General features: G+C 40.8%; 1 protein-coding gene across 1 annotated transcript in view; it reads left to right on the top strand.

Annotated features, from left to right (window-relative positions):
• The window catches only part of GLIS1 (GLIS family zinc finger 1), a 184,632-nt gene that overhangs the window by 88,147 nt on the left and 74,811 nt on the right, over positions 1–21,674 (top strand). The window contains exon 3 of the mRNA XM_008502546.2: positions 360–1,461. Coding sequence (XP_008500768.2) covers positions 360–1,461 — 1,102 coding nt within the window. The remainder of the gene's footprint in view (positions 1–359; positions 1,462–21,674) is intronic.

The following is a 21,674-nucleotide window of genomic DNA, read 5'->3' as shown; positions in this document are numbered from 1 at the left end:
TCAAAAATGCCCAAAGCTCTCAAACTTCAGTCTCAGCTATTGTTTTGCCCAATCTATTATGCATTGAAAACCTAGATTGTGATTGATGAACTGCCCGTAGCAGCAGAGGGGAGATTGTCTGTTCTGTGCGTAACCCACTGTGTAAAATTAATCCTGTGTAAAACGATGCTGCCTGTACAAGGGGTTGTAAAGGAAGCATTGCAGATTTTTTTGGAGTAATTGCTGCATTAGACAGGCAACATTCAGCAATGAGCAAGTGCTTCCATTCTCCAGGGCTTAACGAATGTTGTGGCTTGTGCAAAAAAACAATCGTGAATCCTGTGGTAGTTAAGTGATGCTTAATGAAAACTGTATTACAGGTCACCCAGGTTTCAAGACTCGGTAGATTCTGCTGCTCCATGCCTGAATGGAAGTCACCCGGCTCAGCACATTAAACAAGAATGCCCGAGTGATTATAAGGTTCTGTCTGAGGCTTCCACACATAGGAGGATTACAGAGGGGATGGAGCTGAGAGCCTCTGGTAGCCTGCATCCTGAAATAGACCTAATGAATAATAGCTTCACAAATTCACTTTCATCCTACTTGTTTAATAATGAACATAGCTCCTCCCTGGGTCCTTTGTCACTTGGCACCCCTCAGCACTCGGCCAGGCTACAAACAAGCAACCTGAAGAAGAGATGCATCTCTGTTGTGCCATCTTCAGCTGAAGGAATTGATATTACAGCTATCATCCGCACATCACAGACGTCACTGGTCACCTGTGTGAATGGACTGCGAACTAATTCAGCTGGCATTTCCTCTCATCCTGTTGAGATCAGTCATCACAGTGCTCAAAAATCCTCTCGGCCACAGTCTTGCTCTCAGCCTGGAAACCCTTGCAGTATTCCCTCCCCTCCAGCATGCCTTGTACCTATTTCTGCTGAATGTGACAGAGGTGACTGCGAACAGATACAAATGCAGCAAGTTGAGGAGAATGGCAGCCTCAGCCTCATGATGAATGGTAGTAGCATTCCTCACCAAAACACCTCGCACAGCACCCAGAAGGTGAGTTTCTTAAAACAAGAACCAGCTGACGACTACTCCTCCACAGCTGATCTTTTCCGGCATCACCAGGGGCTGCCTCCCCCTTACCACCTGCACCAGCAGCTAAACCAGACCCAAGGGACACTGCCGCACTCACACGCCTCGATGTCTCCCAAGTCCCTTCAGCCCAGCGACGGGGACGAGCAGGACCTCAGCAATGGCAAACAGGTCTGTAGGTGGATTGACTGCAGTGCCACTTATGACCAACAAGATGAACTGGTCAGACACATAGAAAAGACTCACATTGACCAGCGGAAAGGAGAGGACTTCACTTGCTTTTGGGCAGGCTGTGTCCGGCGGTATAAACCCTTCAATGCTCGCTACAAACTGCTAATTCATATGAGGGTTCATTCTGGAGAAAAACCAAACAAGTGCATGGTAAGTCTGGAATATATTTGTTTGAATAGAAACATACTGCTCTGTTCTCTTTCTTGCTCTCTCTTCAGTCTTATTCCAACATAATTGTTGTGCTTTCCTGTAACTTAGTCTGCAGCAGGCTAAAGGGGAATTGGAGAAAACCTTAATCTAAAAGGAAATGTTTGAGTAAGAAAAACTGTGCTTCTTGGAAAAGGGATTCAGTTTCCTTATATGAGAGCTTAACTTTTAATACAGTGCTTTATTTTTTTTAATATTCATTAAAGCATTAATAAAGTGATGATCAAAGCACACAGCAGTCCTTTAACGTAAAACAAGTCACTGAGCCTCGGGTGACATTTTTAATCAAGAAACATAAAACACATCTAATGAAATTCTTTTCATTCCTTCAGCTGAACAATAACCCGTAGAGTTGTGAGAGCAAAAGTTTCAACTGGTAATTTAGAAAATAAGAAACTTGTTAAGGATTTTAAACAGTTAAAAGAATAAAAGGAATATCTTTAATTACATTTTCAAAGGTTTCAGGGGCTTTTTTAATTTGTGAAACAGAGCTTTAAGAATAAGTAAAAAACCATTGTTCTCTTCTGATCAAGAAGATGTAAACAACACCAGTGTTCCAAAAAGAGGATCTTGGGAATAACACCATCTCTGCATCAGCCCACCATGATGACAATATGACCAAACTAAAATAAAAGTTAATGACTTCCATTAAGCTTTCCACATGTTTGAAACAACAATGATATAAGTCCCTGACTGAAACAGATGAAGCAAAACAAGTTTGACATAAGCTTCCAAATTGGGCCATGAAATTTGGAAAGTCTTATTTGTAATACCCACATGAGCACGTGTGTGCCTGCACGCACACACAGACACGGGCAGAGGAGTGGTTATGGCAGCAGGTTGTGGTTTGATAGGCAGAATTTTAGACTAGAGATCTATTTCATTGTTTTGGTCAGAGAATGCTAGAATGGAAAATGCTCGTAAGGAAGTCAGAGCAAGGCAAACTTTTCAAGGGCAAGATGTAGCTTTCAATGGAACTTACTTTTTTTCATCATTCAATGAAATGTTTGCTGGCCTGCAATGGTTATGGAAAGGAGAGTAAAGAAAACAACAATATTCAAATGTTTTCCAGGGAAAAAAAAAGTCTCTGAAAATGGCTATCCTGATTATTATTTTCCTTCCATTGGGTAAATGAAAAACTTTATCTCAATGTCTGCACTGTTCAGTGAGTATTCCCTAAAGTCATATTGGAAACAATGCAGATATTTAGAGAGCATCATCAAGTTGTCCAAGATAAAATGGGAACATCCTTAAGACCTACCTGTTTCTTTTTCTTTGAGAGAAAGAACAGATTTCTTCAGTTCCAGAAGTAGCTCAATCACAATTTGTAAAAAATACAGAGGAACTTCCTATGAATATCTTTTTTGGGGGGTCATAAATCATCAAGGATAATGCAAATTAGTCACCTCGTTCCAAACAAAAGTGTAAGCAAGCTATGAAAGCATGCTTAGAGATTTTATTTTCTCCTAGTTTTTGTTTGTACTGTTTTTATCATCTGGAATGAGATTAGTCTTCTCCTGACTTTATTTTACACTTTTAAAATGAAATACTTAAAATGTGAAACCCTTATTAACTTTCCTATGATGCTGAAAGATTCAGTAGACTCCATGGGCGAGGGAACTTTTCTCTGCAAGATGTGTGTTTGACAGGTATTGTATAGCAGATTTCTAATGTTACATTCCCATTCCTATGGGAAACTGGATGAAACCAGGACTTTAAATCATGTCATATCTCAACAAATGCTAAAAATCTCCTCTTTTCAATTATGTTCATCTGTATTGAAGCACCAGCTTTTGATAACATCTCAAGGTTTAACATTGTGAATAGGAAAAACCCTTGCATCTGATATTGCAGCTGGCCTTCATGGCACATGCCTTGGCATGTAAGTACATAAAGATTTGTTTTATTTGAGCAGATATCGTAGATATTCCCATACATGGAATGGCCCAATCAGAATTAGGAGCTTTAAGGTAGGGTTAACTTGCAGTTAACTCTTCTGTTCCCAGAATAAAACCCTTTCACTGTCAGCAGAGGTGTCTGTGTCACAACCTGGAATCCTGCGTGGAGTAAAGCTGGATCCAAGTGAGCACATGAAAAATATGTCTTCTTTGTAAATTTAGTTTTCTGCTCTGGAAAGACCTTGATCCAGCAGGGGCAAGATCCAAAGCTGGAACAGGGCTCCTTAAAGTTATTAATATCAAGTGGGGATTATTTGCCCAGCAAATTCCATTCCACTTTAAACAAGGGTTGCTGTGCAGTGTTTCATTGTGAGGTGATGTCATGTCATTTTAAATGATGGCTTTTCTTTTGATGTGGTAATAATTGTGCTGTTATTCCTGCAAATTAAGAAGGCAATTCATTCTGTGTCTATAGAGGTCTGAGATTTTTTTTCATTTTTGCTGTAGCCCTCTTAAAGTAACTTTACATCTCTTGGTATTTGTAGTGGAGATTTTCTTTCGCTGTTCACAATTACCCATTGTACTTTCTCTTTGAGCCCTTGGTTCTGCTCCTCTCTGTAGGATTGCTGGCTGCCTAGGTATTGAACTGCTCAGGAGAAGCTAACAGTGAGCAGCTCCCTGCCCTCATACATGAAAGTACTTTTCCATGTAAAATTATTAATTTCTTATGACAGGCTTTGCTACTATGTACTGTAATAGACAAAGGAATTTTGGAATTCAAGCTACTTGAGAACAGGAAATACATGAGACATTTTGATTGAAAAGTAAATGGTTCACTAAAACTGTAGTTAATCCTTTTATTATCTTTCCAACAGCAGTTTCCACAATACTTTCATGAGGTAAGCTTCCTTCAGTCCAACTGTAACACTCTCATCATTACAGCTGGTTTAAATTTAGCTGCCTGCTTCTTTCTTTACTGCAGACAATCGACAGGCAAAACATTATCTGGTGTAGAGAACTACTGATGTTTCGGGTCCATATTCTGCTCTCTGTGTTTCAGTGCCAAAACTGGTACTATGAGTGTTCTGTTTTCATATTCTGTTAAATATTCTAATTAAGTGGGGCCTTTTTGTCATTGTGTCCCTCAGTTTGATTTCTCTTTGAGCTCTGCAAGTAGTCTAAAGGAAGCTATCTAATCTCTTTGCAATATCCTGTTATGTTTCATACTTAACTCATGTTATTTTAGTTTTATTAAATTTGGGGTTCATCTGCATTATAATCAAAAATATATCCAACAAAAATAATGATGCAATGCCTTTAAGACTTTAACTTCTGAAGATTAATTTCATGCTTTTCTAGATTTGAGGTCCCAGACAATTGGAATTTTGATTGTCTGAGACAGCAAAAATTAGGAAGCTTAAATGGTTTTTATTTAAAAAAAAAAGAAAAGAATTTCTCATAGCTGCATCTTTTGCTGTCTTCAAGTTCTTTCAGTACTTTGGTGGGTAGAACCCTGCTGTTGTTCAGATATTACATCCTCAGTTTAAGCCTCTGGTTGCAAATGTAAATATGGACCTGCTCATTTAGTTGCTTAGAAATGTCTGGTTTGGACAGATCCATACTTGGCTTGTCAGTTCATCCTCTTGTACTCTTGCAGCTTCATAAAAAGTAGAAAATAAGAGTTTCCATCACTGCATGAATATGTGCCCAGGGAATCTAAGTTGCAGGTCTCCACAGACATGATCAAAGGTAAATATAGAATCATAGCATGGTTTGAGTTGGAAGGGACCTTTATAGGTCATCCAGCCCAACCCCCTGCAGTGAGCAGGGACATCTTCAAGCAGAGCTCTGTCCAACCTGACCTTGAATGTTTCCAGGCATGGGGCTTCTACCACCTCTCCGTGCAACCTGGGCCAGTGTTTCACCACCCTCATGGTAAAAAATATATTTAACTTATCACACTGAGCTGGACAGTGCTAACAGCCATTGCTAGCTTCTCTACTGCATGCAATTCAAAGAAACAAATGCCTCAGCAGAATAGTATTTTCTTACATATATGCACCATACACAAACTGAGACTGTTCTTGGTGCAATGATTTGGGTGCTGTATTGTACCCAGTGAAATTCAGCACTTGTGCTGTTGGCAGTCAGTTCTTTTGAATCCCCAAGAGTGACAGCATGGGTACTGCATTAAACATGGGGAAACTGAGACAGGAGAAGATAAGTAACTTGCCTAAAGGCATCTTTAGGCAATTCCAGCATTCCAGGGCAGATCACATGTTCAAATCACTCCATCACACAAACAAACCATTTGCAATTTACCTGTGAAACAAATATTTGTGCAGATTACTCAAAAGATAGCAGGCTTGCTGAACTTCTTGCTATTTTTACTGTACCCTGACGCAGGTGCTTTGCCATCTCATAACCCTGTGAAAACTTTCATCAGAAGGCTCTGCTATTTTTCTAACACTTGATGGGCAGCAAGCTGGTTATGCAGTTCCAGGAGAAAGGGGCCTGTTGAGCAGATTAGTATTACTGCATCTGCTGCCAAGGAAACCAGTGTGGAATCTCTGTTCTCAGTAGATAGCAAGTATTATGCTGTCTGTGGTCAGTGGGGAGCATGGGTCTAGCAGTGCATGGTGAGTAATGAGATCTCTACAGGCTGCACCTACAGATGAGTCAAAGAGAAAATCCTGCATCTACAGGGAAAATAGGTCTGTGTGCACCAGCTTAGATGCTTTTGAGTTTCTTCACCTAAACAATAAGTTTCCATGCCTTTCTCCAAGGAACGTTGTGGAAGTCTGGAAAGTATTTTCAGCTTTTGGAATGGAGGGTGTCATGCACTGGTAGCAAAGGAGTGCTTCAAAACCAGTAATAATAGCCCCACTTTCTTTTCCTTTGAAGTCAACAGTAGGAAGCATCCATTCTATCAAAGCTGCCTCACCAGAGATCTGTCTTTTTATTAGGTCTCTGATGGCATTGCCCAATACTGTCAAGAACTGCAGCATTAAAAACGCTGATTAGAGGATCAAGCAGCAATTTAGTGGTTTTGTGGAAATATGGTGTTTGTTTGTTTACAAAAAACCTTGCAGATCACAGGACTGTGCCAATGGGATGAGGCATCCACCAGCACTGGAGGGCAGGCTGGCAAATGGCTTTCAGCTTGGCACTGGGTCAGCTCATCCCCAACAGCAGCTGGTGAGTTTGAACTTGTCTGTCCACAGGAGAGCTCCAAACTAGAAGACATTGCAGAGCAAATGCTGACAAAATTATTGGGCCAGGATTCCCCTGTGCGTGGGATCAGGGGAGGTTGAGGCTTGATATTAGGAAATATCTTTTCACTGAAAAGGTTGTCAAACATGGCATAGTCTGCCCAGGGCAGTGGTGGAGTCACCATCCCTGGAGGGATTTAACTAGCATGTGGAGCTGATCCTCAGGGACATGGTGATCTTGCAGTGTTGGTCAAAGGTTGGACTGGATGATCTGGAACGTCTCTTCCAATCAAAGACGTTCTGGGATTCTGTGGGATTGTCCCAGGTTTCAGTGCAGTGAGACAGAAATGCAAATCTGAAGTTCTTGGTGCAGTGGTGAGACACAATGGCACGAGACCTTTGGGGACTTGGGACCTGCGTGAGCTGAGCTGCCAAAGGATGTGCTGACACTGCTCTCCTCAAGGGATTGTCAGTTTCCCAATGTGGCACTGGGATTGCTGACCTTCAGGACATTCTGTGAGCTGCCTCTGCTTTATTAGGTTGACAGAAGAAGGTGTAAGATGCTGGACCACATGGGCTTATACTCATAGCTGGCTGCCTTTTTTCTTACTTTCCAGCAGTCTGATATGAGTTAGGTCTGGCTGGCATGAATTCCAACTGCTGCTGCCATACCCAGAATGGCTTTCAGCTTCAGTTAAGTGCCTTAAAAATGTTACATAGGACATTGAAGAGTTACGGAATCTGATAGAGGTATAGAATGGAGAGGGCTTCCAAATGCATGCTTTAAAATTATCTTCTTAGGGTTTTTTTTCTACAAGAGTATTTAATATCACAAGGGTTTATTTTTATTATTATGTACTTTGGGACCTGATTAAAACTTATCCTCAAGTTTTCCTTCCATATTTATACAGAGATGGTCACTGTAGATATTGCTGTTCATTCCTTTTTTTAAGGAAGAAGCAAAGTGGGATAGTAACAGTAATATTGCTACAACACAGTGGGTACTCACCCCATGAAACTCATTGATCTAGAAGATAAAACAATTAATTACCACTAATATGGTTCTTGCAGTGTTGGATAATTTCCACTAATAATACTTAGTATCTACTGAAGGTGATAGGACTAAGCAGAACATGCTTTAGGGAACAGATAGACTTGTGACTAAAGGATGGATATTCATTTCCATATTCCACATTAAAAAGTTTCTAGGTGTTCCATTCCATGCCAGTTTTTTTCAAACCAGTAGTGGTCTTATTGTAAAACAGAACTTTGAGAAGAAAACCATTACTGAGTCTGAGTCTCCTTCAGTGTGGAAAACAAAATTCTGTATTTTAAGCCATCTTTTTTTAACTTTCCATTTCAGAATGAAATAGTGTTAAATAAAGATGCTTGGTTTTTTGGTTATTTAAAAGCTCTCTCCATCTGATGTATTAATTTTTATTGTTTTGTTAGTGCAGTCCCCCAAACAGTTATATTTCAGCTCATTTGGGGCTTATTTCTCTTCTCTTCATTTTTCAGTGTTTTCATTTGGCTACCAAAATACATATTTTTTTTACCACAATTCCAACTGTGACTTTTGAGTAGAAGGCAAATGATCATCCTCCTTACAAAGCAGCAGATGTTTTTCAGAATCCTAAAACACTGAGCTTTTGAAGAATAGCTGAGAATGGTCTGATTACAGAGAACATCTTAAAGGGAGGAAATGTTTTTGTGTTAGAAATGGTTCTCCACAGTGTCTGTTCTGCTTGGCACTGTTGTGGCACGTGGAAGAGAGAGTTTTATCAGAACCTCTCCACACTGAGCAAAGTCATTCATGTTCTTTGTCAAATAATATAGGCTAAAGTCTGCCCAGCTTTAAAAAGTGAAATTTATTAGTTGTGACTTAAGCTGTCTGGCTGCAAGACAAACTTGTAGACATGTCTCCCAGGTCTTTTTGGAAACTTTCTGCTAGGCTCCTTTTGCTTCCCTTTGCCCAGTTTGCACACAAAAATGACATCTTGATACCATGTTTTTATCTTGATCCTCTTGTGCCACAAAACTCAGTAAGGAGTGATTCTTTCTCATTTTGAGACACTTGGAATTATTTCCATCTCTGCTGTAGCCTGGCTCTGGATGATACTCCATATGTAGATTTATTCAAACCCCAGACTCAGCACAGACCCATAAACCTCTCATGGGGCATCACCTTTTGAAGGTATCTTGCAAGCAGCCTCTTAACTCCCAATTCATTCCAGCTGCATCACAAGATCACTTTCTTTGCTATGCAGATCAATGAATTCTATCAAATAATCACATCTGAAGATGCAAAAAGGGAAAGGCTTTTTAGCCTCTAAGCACTGGCTTTCCAGTAACTCCTAAGGATTTCTGTAGTTCACCATTTCCCATGTAACAAAAGTGTGACAGGTTTTCTTTCTCACTATGCATCCTGTCTGGGAATGAATCCATCCATCAGTTTCACTATATGAATCTGCTGAGGAGTAAAGATAAAGTGATACAGCCTCAACTAGTCTGATGCATTCCCAATTCTACTCATAAGGTTTACAGAGCAGTAAATATAACTGTGAACTACCTGCTTACTATAGGAATGTCTTAATACACCTCAAGATTACTTTAAAAATGTTTCCAGCAGTCAGGTCCTTAAACTATAATTCTGCATAAATTTTAGCAGGGTGACTTGTCTCCAGGAGATCTGGGAAAGAGGGTTGCATTCAGTGATTTGAAGACAGTCTGCAGTTACCTAATACCTATGAGCAGTGAAAGACTTTTCCCCCCCTGAATTTTCATTTGTAAAAACTTTTGCATCTGAATATTCTTAATCTTGCCATTTAGAAGGTGGAGAGCTTGAAAGTTCCTAAAATTTTTTAACAAAGTCTTAGTGGCTGTGTTCTTGAGGTTAAGTGCTTGGCTTTATTTTATTTCTATATATGTGTTCTGTGGGGATTATTAAAAATGGCATGGAATTGTTCTGAACTCTGAGTGATTGTGTGAATGGTGATTAACCTCAAGAAGGAAGCATAGGTTGAATCACCTGGCAGAAGAGGTCAAATTAAAAAGCAGTAAAATTAAATATTGTTTAAAAACTGTGCCAACGATATCCTCATTAATGTTTCTTATAAGGCCAATACATTTTAATACTCTCTATTAGTGAAACATATGTCATTTAATAAAAATGTTAATCTGCATTTGCAGGCAGCACAGAGGCTGTATAGTATAGTCTCAGGGGAGAGAGAGGAATTTAGTGCACATAAAAAACTTTATACAGTCATTTATGCAGTTGGATCTCAATTCTAAATGTGATGCATTTGTTTGTTACTTCGGGGCAAACCAGCACCAGTCAGCCTTTAACAATCGGATGAGAAATAAAAACCCCTCATTCCACAGCTCAGGGTGTTTATGTCAGCTCCAGCTTCACAGTGGGCCAGATTCTGAAACCTTCAATCACTTGTTAAGCAAGTTGTCCAGTGGGCCTAGTAAAAAAATAATGCACTGTTTAAACTAAATATATCAAAACTTGACCTTTTGGCATCTGACAACTCACATTGAGCAAGATTTTCACAAGCAGACCCTCCTTTTGGATAGCTTTATTTTGAAGTTGCTTTACAGTAATAGGCCACTACTGAAGGAGAGGTCCTTTCTCTCAAACCAGACAGTGTATAACTGAATTACTGAAATTTCATGAGCACTTCTGGAAATTTTAGTCTTAGATATCCATTTCCTCACAAGTAAAATGAAATCAATTTCTCTGGAGCACAGTGAGAGTGAATAATCACAGTAAGGTAGTGAGGCCAGAAGTGCAACACATCTGTAATGTTATTTTGTATCTTTAATGGCTCCTTCTGCTGGGAAACTCAAAGTTCTTTCAAGGATCTGCCTGCCTGTGACATTCTCTGTGCAGTGAAAACTCTGGTGCCCACGTTCCAGCTGTATCTGGAACTCTGCAGCTTTCTGTTCCTGTGTACAGGGATGTAATTGGAAAGAAACCCTGAATTTACACCCAGGTACCTGAGCCCCAAATGGCTCAGCCACAAAGTGTCAGAAGTCACACACTGAGAGCATGGAAGAAAAGGCAAGAAAAAGGCCTCCTTCTCCAGGTGTTTTGTCTTCCACCTGTTTCTTAAAGTTGGTGAGAAACTGTGCACTTTTGCAGGTCAAAAAGTGCCTTCTTCTTCAGAGCATGAGTAAGGGTATGCAAGACAGTGATCTTATTCAGCTTTACAGTGGCTTTCCAAGAAAATATGGCCACTACAGAGTATTCTGTCTCAAGGACACCTGCATTTTCTGTGTTTGGTAAGTCCAAAGAGGGGCTTTATTTTAAATGGCTGTGCATTTGTATCACAGACATTTGTCACTGCCTGGCTTTTCTATTTCCATCCCTGGGCTCAAGGAACAATGTGAGTTTTACTTCAAAGTCTGCTATTTTTGTCCATAGCAGTGTCTTCCTTCAATCTCCTTTTTTTATTGCTGTGTACAGATAACATATGTGTGAAGAGATCCTACACTCAGGTACAGCGTAGCTGCAGTGTTAAATAATTGATCTTGATCTTTCTTTTGAAACTGCATCCAAGGCATTTAAAAGTGGGAAATGGAAAAAGCATGTTCTCATAATCCAGCTCAGTAAAGTTTGCACAACTGCTCTTTGTTTCATCATCCCTACAATAAATCTTTCATTTATGCCAATTGAGAATGCCTACTAAATCTGCAAATGATTACTTCCCTGAATTGTGTTGGGATTCTTGCAATACATTTTTCTTACATGGGTAATGATAAAATAAGAGTCCATCAAAAATATTTTATTGCCTGGCAGAGAGCCTTTTCTGAAATGGTTTTGATTCAGGGAGATTCTTCCAAGTGTTTTCAAATCGTTGCTTACAACTTTCCTTTAACCCTTGCAGGGAGGGCTGCCAGGCTCTGGGAATGTCAGAAACAACCTGAGTCAATCAGCAGCTGGGAGAATGCAGGACCTGGGTGTCAGTTGAACCTCAGGCCCTGTAACCATGCTGCTTCAACATGTCCTTGTAAAGGGGATTGTGTTACCATTAGATTAGAGAGCTGATGAATGTCAGACTGGTGGGAACCTTGTAAAACTAATCTGCTGTGTCCATGTTGCTACAATTTCCCTCTGTTTCAGCCACAGAGCGAGGAAGATGGGGTTTTACAAAGAGGAAAACACAAGGCAAAACTGGTAGGGCCACTGGGGTCACCTGAGCAGAGCCTCTTCAATCCCAGGTATCATGTCACCTTGCAGTAATCCCTGCAGTACACCCAGAGGCACAGAGCACCTTGATGTGTCCGTGCCTCTGAGAAAGGTGTACCAACCCCATGACTTGTTAGTCAGGATCTTTCAAAGTCATATGAAACAAGTCCTGCCCATTTCCCCCCCCCTTCTTTCAAAATGGGTACAACTACAGTTGTTTGCTTCTGCACGGGCACTGTAAGAATTGCTTTGCTTTTCCTTATAAAGAGAAACAGTCTCAACCCCATTCCCTGTAGATCTCAAGCACGCTGTCTCCCCATAAAACAAGGCCCAAGGGGCTACTCCTGCAGTAGCACAAGTCATGATGTCTGAAAACGTGGCTCTAGTACTGCAGGGAGATGGGATCTAGCAAGAGAGCTACCTTCTGACTCTTGCTTGCCCTCACAGAACAGCAGTAGACCTGACTCAGTGTGGGGTGCTCTCAACAAAACCACATCTAGTGTTTGACACGTTGCCCACTTGCCTCCATGCAATACACTGTCTCCTCAAACAAGACGTGGGGAGAGCAGAAAAAAGCAGATGATGTAAAAATATTTTAAAGTATCACAGTTATTCACAGACTTGTATCTCCCTGCATATCCTCAAACATAATGACATTTTTAATTGCATGGTCCTGGTGATCTTGAAGTTCACTTTTTACAGTTTTTTAGTCTAATTAAACATTTCTAGTTTGTGCTTTGTCTTCTAGGCAAAGGAGTGAAAAGATGACAGCAAACACAGAGAGGACAGACACGTGCATCAGATGCACAGAGCACACTGACTTAGTGTCTTTTAGCCAGGTAGATGCTAAATAGCATGCTTTCCACTTCAGACTGGCAAGCCCTCTCTGGTGCATGTCTTAAATCTGGGCTGAAATGATATGGCCAGTGTTATCTGAAATGATCCTTGACTAGTTTTGTTCAGACTTTGAAAGGAGGCAATCAGAAATACTTGCAGGTTTGCAGAGACTTTGCTGAATTTAGAGGGAGACGTATTGGAAGTACCCAATGAAACTCATAGGAAGGGCCAGGTGAGGGATTCTGTATCATCTTTCCTCACAGGTGGTTGTTGAAAAGCAGCAAATTTAGGGCTTTGCAAAGGAAAGACTTCTTAACACTGAGCAAAGTTGAAGGGATTGTGATGCGTGGATGTTCTTAAATGCAGTCTGTGATACCCCTAACCTTCCATCTCAGGCAACTTGTAGCTGGGCCACTAGAATGACAGCACATTTAAAACATGAATATTTGGAACTGCATTACTTCATTTCTAGTGCTGTAAAAATACCATTCACATAATGGGGTAATGGCCTGCAAGTTCTCATTATTTCAACTGCTTTAGAGTTATAGGAGTTCTGTTCTTTTGTGGCAAGAATCCATTTCTCATTTTAGCATCCTTGGCACTCACCTAAAGGATAGGAAATTAAAAAATGATTAAGGAGACAGAGAGAAGGTCTTTTAAGGAAAGATTAAAGGAATTAAACAAGGGCTGGGTTGGGGAGAACGAGGAAAGGAAGGCATTGTTCAGAAGAGAACAGAGAATAAGTGGGGGTGATCAGGCAAAAACAAGCAAAGGAAAATTTAAAACTAATCTTTCAGTGAAAGTTTCATAAAAATGAGGTGTATTTTAGAATGGAATAATTTTGTAGTGGACATAGAAGATGCACAACTCTATGAATAATACCAACAGGACTGTCTGAAAAACTGAAAGATACACTATAGAGTATTTTTAATGAAAACTGTCCTATTCCTTGTTTCTGCTGTTCTGTGAGAAGTGATTGCTTTGCTAGGCATAAGGCAAGGCACAGGAATAGTTTTCACCTTCAGAGGTCTGCATTCTCAAGGTATTATTTGTCTATTTTGTTCTCCTAATGTTGCTACAAGGTAGTGGGGGATAATCACTATGTAGAGAAGATGGTGCCCAGCATCCCCTGAGCTCTGGGTCCCACAGTCCTCCCAGAATAAGCTTTCAGACCATGTCCCAAACCGGTGCTTGCTGCGTGTGCTGGCAAGTATGAAACCAGGGGTGACTGGCTAGAGCAGTCAGTTTGCCAAGAAAGATACCTTTTGTTCTGCTTTGCCTCTACCAGACTTGACCTTTACAGAACAAAAAGTTTCTCCTCACCACAAAGGAAAGCTTTGCTTTTGATTCCAGTGAATGCTAACGTCCCACATTGTGCCCAAAATGACTATGCCATGACATATGGATATTTTGTTTCTGCTGTGAAACTGGGTGGATAAAGGCTGTTGAGCACAACAGCTTCACCTGCAGATTCCTGATCCAATTTTTTCAAAATTCAGGCAGTAAAATTCAAGTTTTGGATGGAGCTTGTTTGGTGTGGATTGAGGAGTGTCCCAAAGCACCAGGGAGGGGTTGGTGTTTGGCTGGGGAGGGGTACAGGGCAGCACCCACCGGGATGTGGGTGCTGCAAAGATATGGGACCCAATTCAGAGGATGCTAAACAAAACCTGGGGAGAGGGAAAGCAGGTTTCATAGCTCCTTTCTAGTCATCTCCTCTGCCAAATCCATACCTGGGCTTATGTTTGTCAATTTTTTGGTATCTGTGGGCATGATAGACATATCAGAAAAGGAAGATAATGACAAGCATGCTAATGCTGCCTTCCTGCCTCACATTTGGCATGGACTGAGATTCCTTGCAAAGGCATTTGCTGATCAGGAAGAGCAGAGCACACCAGCTCTCTGTTTGCTCTTTGGTTTTGCACCAGCCATCTTGAATGAGATTTTCCCTTTAGCAGGTGAGAGCACCCCCACCTCATTAAGAATTTATCTTAATGGTTTCAGAGGACAACCTTTGTGTAACACCAGTGGTGCAAACTTAAAGGCAGATTAAGCTTGTTTTGAGTATTCCAGTTTGTCAGATTATAGCCTCTGATATGTGTAAATTGTTTTAGGAAAATCTGTGTTGGAATACATCTCTGAATGGCAGGAGAAAGAAATGGGTATTGTAGTCATCCCAGATACTTTCAATTTCGATTGTTTATAGCAACGCTGACAGAAACTAATACTATACACAGAACTGGTTTTGAAACTGCCCTTTTTTCAGAGTTAATGACCCACAGGCTAATGGAAATTTGCCAGTTTTTACCAGCTGGGATCTGGCCTGATTTTGCTGGGAAATAAAACGGCAAGGTAAAGAAACCATTTGGATTTTGGAAAGTCTTTGATGGTTGTCTTCTCTCATTATATAGCCTTCGGTTTTTGTCTGTTGTTTTTATTCTTGACTTGTACTTAGCAGAAATGCTTGCTTTGTGCAAGGACAGCATACTCTGATTGCTCAGGAATTCTCTTTGACAACTGCATTTGGATCCACTTCTGTGAAAACCCAAACCCATCCCAGGCAGTATGAAAGGATTCCTTTTAAATCATGGCTTTGAGGATCCACTGACACAGCTCAGCTGCTCTGGCTCCATCCAGTAGAGGGTAGTCACAGGAATTTTATGTTTGCTGCTCCATTTCTTGCACTCTGGTCTTTCCCAGGCAGTACCAGGGGACTTCTCACATGCTGGGTATGGTTGATCTGGCTCACTTAATTAACCTGGGAAAGGCAGACTCTGTACCTGAGTGCATTTCTTTGTAAAATCAACAAAAGAGAAGGAGCAAGCCATTTATACTAATTATATATTTAAAAAAAAAAAAAAATCCCTGAAGGCAAGACTATATAACCTGTATTATGTTCAAGCAAGTATGGGATCATTAGTGTCAGTCATGATAATTTGATTTACCTCCATGCCTTCCAAACAATACAGGGCTGGTAGCCTTGTGAATTGGTGTGCGTTAAGCATTGCGTGGCAGCCCAGCATTTCTAGATGAAAAGCTCTTAGGTCCTACTATGCTGAAGGCTCCTCTGTTGAAAAAGTTTCTTTACTACAACAGATGTTACTTCAGTTCGCACTAAACAAATTGACTTTGGATTTTTCAGTCTCAGTTTGCCAGAGACAAATTATGAAAGCATCTAATTGTAGCCTAAACAAAACCAGATTTTCCTTAAAAACATGGCAGCGTATCATTCTAAATCTATGGTGCTTTGCCCAGGAACCATTTCAAGCAAATAAAACAGTGTGCAAAATAGCCACTTCAGACAAAACAAAACTATCAAACCTGCATATTAAACTGAGTGCTCTTGATTGCAGTGTTGCACCGAAAATGTTGTCATTGTTTCAGCTCTCTGTCCCTTGGTGCAAAGACACCAGTGAATACTTAGGAAATGGTAAATTTAGAATACTGGCACATGTAGTTTAAATACAGTTACTAGTAAACAACCATAGCTGGACTGTCTAATTTCCAGGACTGATTGCAGCCAATTGTAATTTAGATTGGGAAAGATGAAGAACAGAGAGCCTGATTCCCAGTTCTTTACAATGTTTATCAGTGTACAGTGGCTTTATTCATGACCTGAGTCTGGTTCTGCTAAATTATGATATTTTTCATAATGTTATTATAGAAATGATAGGCACATTACTTTGCTATCAAGTTCTTGGCCTTATGTTAGGGAAAGAGAGGTTGGTAGGAAGGGCTGAGAGAAAAGGGAGTGATTATTCTGCTAAATCCATAGAAATATTTGCTGCTGAGAAGGCAGTTGTGCTGCTGGATGTGCTGCAGCAGCTGTACAGTGGCCACTGCACGGATGTAAGTGGCTCCCAGGTGGGGTGACAGCTGACACTGCTCTGGTGACCACACAAAGCTGGGAGGGGAGGCACCTCTGCATCCCCAGGGTGTCCCTCAGCTGTGGGCTCTGCAGGCAGGGCAGGTTCTCCATCCTTTGTGCACCTGCGTGGAGCCTTCCAGCTGCAAATTTGAAGCTTCTGCCAATTCCTAAAGGCAAATTTCAGCTGGGCTGAAAGCAGGGGCAAATTCCCATTGACCGCAAACAAGCAGGAGCAGAGCCAAGGCCAGAATGATAGGAGCTTAGTAATCAAGCCTCAGCTCACAAGATGTTGAGTGCTTCTGCTGCAGAGGTGGATGAATGGCTTTCCCTGGCTTTGCTGTACTGCACACAGCTCCAGTGTTCAGTACCTTCAAATTCTCTGTGCTTTGCCCCATGTCTAAAAACAGGAATTCAGTTTGGTGATTCAGCCTGGGAGGCTTTGAAGTTTTTAGCTCAGGTTTAGGGAAAAGATGCAACATGATTCATCCAGGACCTTTGCTTTCTCAGTAAATGCCATGGCATTTGCACATTATTGCAACATGTAGAGCAAAACAGTGTAAGACATTGGAGTCTTTTTTTACAGCCATTTGTATGCCATTGAAAGTCAAGTGTTGGTCAGATTAGGCAACTCAAGCCTGGCTGGTTTTGAGGCATTTGGGGGGGGGGGAAAGTGGGAGCTAGGAAGAGGGTGTTTTATTTGAATGTATCAATGTGCAGTTCTACATGGAGAAAAAAGAGAGACAACTCCTTTATTTTTTCTTCCTTTGTAAATCTGTCCTTCTCTGTTTCGTGGTGGGTGCAGAATGTTAACTTTACATCATAGTGAGTGTTTTCATTTTTGGTCTTGGAGCATCCAGAAAGCAAAAATTAACATAAGAATGAGTGGATAAAGGACCATTCATTATCTATCGGTGCAATATCCCAATTAATTCAGGAATTAATAAAATGGGTAGCTGATAGTGCTGCTTAGGCCAATGTGTTCATTGTATCCCCTTCAGCATGCTCCTGATGGTATCAAAGGTAGGCCTGTAAGGTGGCCCCAGCACCATAAGCAAGTGAACAACACCCTGTGCTGGGGTGAGGAGACCTTGTCAGCTGCCAAGGTGAGAAGAAAGGTCATATACCCCTTTTTCACCTTTTTATAATGGTCACTCTTTGGAAGGAGCTGGTTGAGAACAGGAAAGGAACTATGATGAACACTTGCATTTAGAGACCTTTAAAGGAATCTCTGTCCCTGTGGCAGTAAGATGCAGACTTGGAAGTACCAGAGATGGGGCAGACAGGGCTGGGATTGCTGAGAGGTGCTGAATGTGTCTGGGTTCAGGACACAAGCTCTGTTTCCCCTTCAGGAAGGCAGAAGGTGGCTGTGTGGGAGTCGTGTGGCTCAGCCACAGTCCCTGCATGTGTTTTGTTTGGATATTTCTGATCTCATTACCTCTTTGGTTGGCACTTTGGGTTTTAGCAGCAGTGTCCTATGCAGAAGTTATTTTGGAGCTTGGCTTCCTGTGTTTATTCTGTGTCTCTTCATTAATAATAATGACCTGTAAAATCCTTTTTTTTTTTTTTCTGAATTGTGGAAACACATGGAGTCTTTGTGACCAGTTTTGGTCATATGTGGGCTATATATCTGTGCTATTTAAGTATTTGCTCATCTCACTGCCTTCCTGGAGCCTTCTAGAGCACTGAATCCAGTGAGGAAGTAAGCTCCCCTTTACTTCCAAAGCTACTCATGATGTGCTTGGAAAGATAAATAGAAATAGACCACAGACAAAATGTGAAGAACACATATACAAGTTAAAAATCTCACAAAACAGAAAATCAGAGGTTACATCATATAATTGTAAAAATACATTATTTTGTTTTCGAAACTGTTATTCAACAGCGGGATGAATCCTTGAGTCATATACTGTTTGAACTTCCAAAATGCCTTGTGGTTGTTCCATCGTTCTTCTCACACAGTCCCCACAGACACAAAAGTTGGAGGCAGTAATTAATCTTTCAATATATTAATGGCCTGATGCAGCATTTACTGATTTCAAGAGACAGCTCCTCGTGTACTTCAACAGGCTCGGGAGCAGGCTGGTGATCTTTAAATGCTACACATAATAAGCAGCAATTGAGAAGCAAGTTAAAGAAATCTTTCCAAGTCCTACAGACACAGTTTAAGAAACTGCTGCATTCTGTTGCAAGGCTGTCTAGAAACCTTAAAATACACTTACAAATGCACAGACATATGGCTTAGAATTCATTGCAATCACTTCCTACCTTTGATCTTTTGTTTTACTGAACTTCACTTGTGTGCATATGTGTGTATGTGAGAGTAAATAGCTTAATCCTAATTGTCTGAAGATATACATATAGAGGTATAACAAAATGTATTGCTTACATAATGGCATAAATGAGCATAGTATTTGTGTGTAAATGATATTTTATATAAATTTCCTGTGATATATATGGCCAATATAAATAAATTCTTGTCACGGTAGTGTTTTTATCTATAGATTTGTCTTATAAACTAGCAGGTAATAATTTAATTCAAAAGGTCCTTCCAAAAATGCAATTAATGTCTTTTGTTATAGTTTTCCTGGCTTTAATAATCCCCTCTTCCAGATTTATATTGGTTTCTGGAAAGTAATGCTTATTAGAGTGTTTTTCCAAATTGGCCACAATAATCCACTGAAATCTGCCAGCTGAATCATTGCTGTGCTTGTGAAATTGCCAGGATTGCCTGACAGTTATTACTGGGGCAGAAGGGGAGGGGGAAAGGGAATAAAAGTTTCATAATATGTCACTGTTAGTGATACCTTGGCTATGGGTCTTAGGTTTGGGTTGAAATGTTTGCTGAATTCCGTAAGAAAGATGGAATGCCTGGTGGTAGATTGGCAGTGCTGTTAGAGAGGAGACAAAATTTAATAATTTCATTAGGCAACTCTGTTTTATTCTGGGCATATTTGAAATCTGTATATATGTGCAGGCATGTGTCTGTATACATATATATGTGTCTGTTTGTGCATACTGCCTCTGTCCCCGTCCTCCAGCCTGCTCCTTGGAGAAAGGGAGGGGATGTGTGACCCTGAAGCAGAGTCATGCTCTGCAAACAAAATCCCACCACCTGTGTAAAACATGTTACCAAGTTACAGTTAAATCCTTCACCTGCTGCCAGACACATTTAACATCTTAAAGTGCTCATTCTCCTCTGTATTCTGCAGATGAATGTAGGAGGCAGGGAGTGAGTAGCCATAGGTCCAATATCCATCATTTTCTTTACTTCTGAGATAACTGTAAGGAGCTGAATTTGAAGAGTCTGAAGTAAGCTTCCATGTGAACTGCTGCAGAACTCAACCCTAACCCTCATTTTTAGGGGATTATCATCCCTAGCAGTTGCTGACAATGGGGACACTGGATCCTACTGCTGAAAAGGTATATAAAGAATAGCAGGGCTGTGGCCTGCCAGGGATATGCCAGAGGAAGGAAGACAAAAATGTCTCCCCACTTACAAGCCCTGGCACCATGCTGGGACAGACCCCATGTGGGAATGAGAGCTGGAGGCTCTGGGTGTCTGGGATAAATGTGTGCAACAGCCCTGCTGAGACTTCTCTTGGGGCAGTGCCCACCCCTAGTGAGCATTGCTGCATGAGTTTATATTCTGCTGGTGTAAATAAGCTTTTGTTAAAATTATCCATCTGACTAACAGGCAGGATGGGAGATGTAAGAAAGAGTGGCATGCTGCTGCATGGGCAGCTGGGCAGTACTGCAGAAATGTACACAGACACATTTGGGTAGAACAAATGGCATCCTTGGGTGTGCAGGGCTATCGTGGTCCTGCTTACGTCTGGCAGGTCTGAAGTCTTCCCTATAGAAGGCACAAAAGTCAGTCTGGTTTCGAATTTTCTAGTTGTGTATTGTAGCTTTATTATGAAAGTTTTGCCTTTATCTGTAGGTTATGATGTAGATAGTGGATGTCTAGTACAGACAGAATAATGAGATTCTGGAACACTCTTTCACTCCACAATATGTGGTTAAAAATATTTCCATCTCGGCAGATGGTGATGTGCAAAATGATGCTTTAAAGCACTAAAGTTCCCATAAATTTTCCTTGTCGTGAAGGTAAGCTGCTGTTAAGTATTCTTTTGGAAGGATCTTTTTGATCCTTTCTGTCCTCTGGCATTGCATATGGGATCAGCTTGAATGCTTTAGGGTTGGGGGGAGCAGCCTCATGGACATGCTTCCCCTTTCCATGCGTTGTGACCTGTCTGTGACAAGCCCAAGTGACAGGCAGCACGGGAATATCAGCAGTGCTGTTTACATTTGAACACCAAATATTGAAGGGAGCACAAGCCAACTGGACTGCAGAAACAGTCATCTTCAATTTTTATAACCTAATAATGTGTAAGACAATTTTTATGACTCTGATTGGAACAGAGCTGATGTTTGTAATGCCTGTTTATGCCATTTCAAACTTGACCATAAATCTCATTTTTAAGGGGATTTTGTGGTTTTCTTGGCTTTATGGATTTTTTTTTTTTTTTAATGCATTCTGCTAAATTAGACCAAAATAAACCTGAGGGAAAAAAATGATTCTTTAAAACAAATTTATTATCTTATCCCTTCTTTGGACAGGAATTTTCGTCGTGAGACAAGGATAGAACATTCTATTCAGCCTTCTGCTGATTTACGCCGCCATCATTATAAAAGCCATAATGATGTCCAATAACCAGTAACAGGAACTGTAAGAAAAAGCTTTGTAATACAACTCTGCTCCTCTTTTTCTCCAACAGCTTTGTTGGTGGTCCAGACATAATTCCAAAATGTGTTAGATGCTTCTCAGAGAGGAGTGTGCAGCTTTTGTTTTAAGAGAAACCCAGGCCTAAAATGGCATCGTGTCTGCTTCTGCCCTGGCTTTGAGTTGCAGTGGGCTTACTGAAAGCTGCAGATTAGGAACTGAGAGCTGTTCTTTTTCTCTGCTAAGCAGACCTCGGATTCAGGTGGGGTAGCTTAGAGAGGAGGCTTCTAACCCTGCTATGGGATTCTGCTTTAAATGTTAGGGATAACATTTAAGATTAGAGAGTGTAGATGTAGCACTATGTGCCTGCAAGTCTGATTAATTGGTAAAAGAAACCAAAGATGTGTGATAAACCCATCAGTGGCTT

This window comes from Calypte anna, chromosome 8, assembly GCF_003957555.1.
Source record: "Calypte anna isolate BGI_N300 chromosome 8, bCalAnn1_v1.p, whole genome shotgun sequence".
NCBI lineage: Eukaryota > Metazoa > Chordata > Aves > Apodiformes > Trochilidae > Calypte > Calypte anna.
This window is presented reverse-complemented; position numbering and strand designations above follow the sequence as displayed.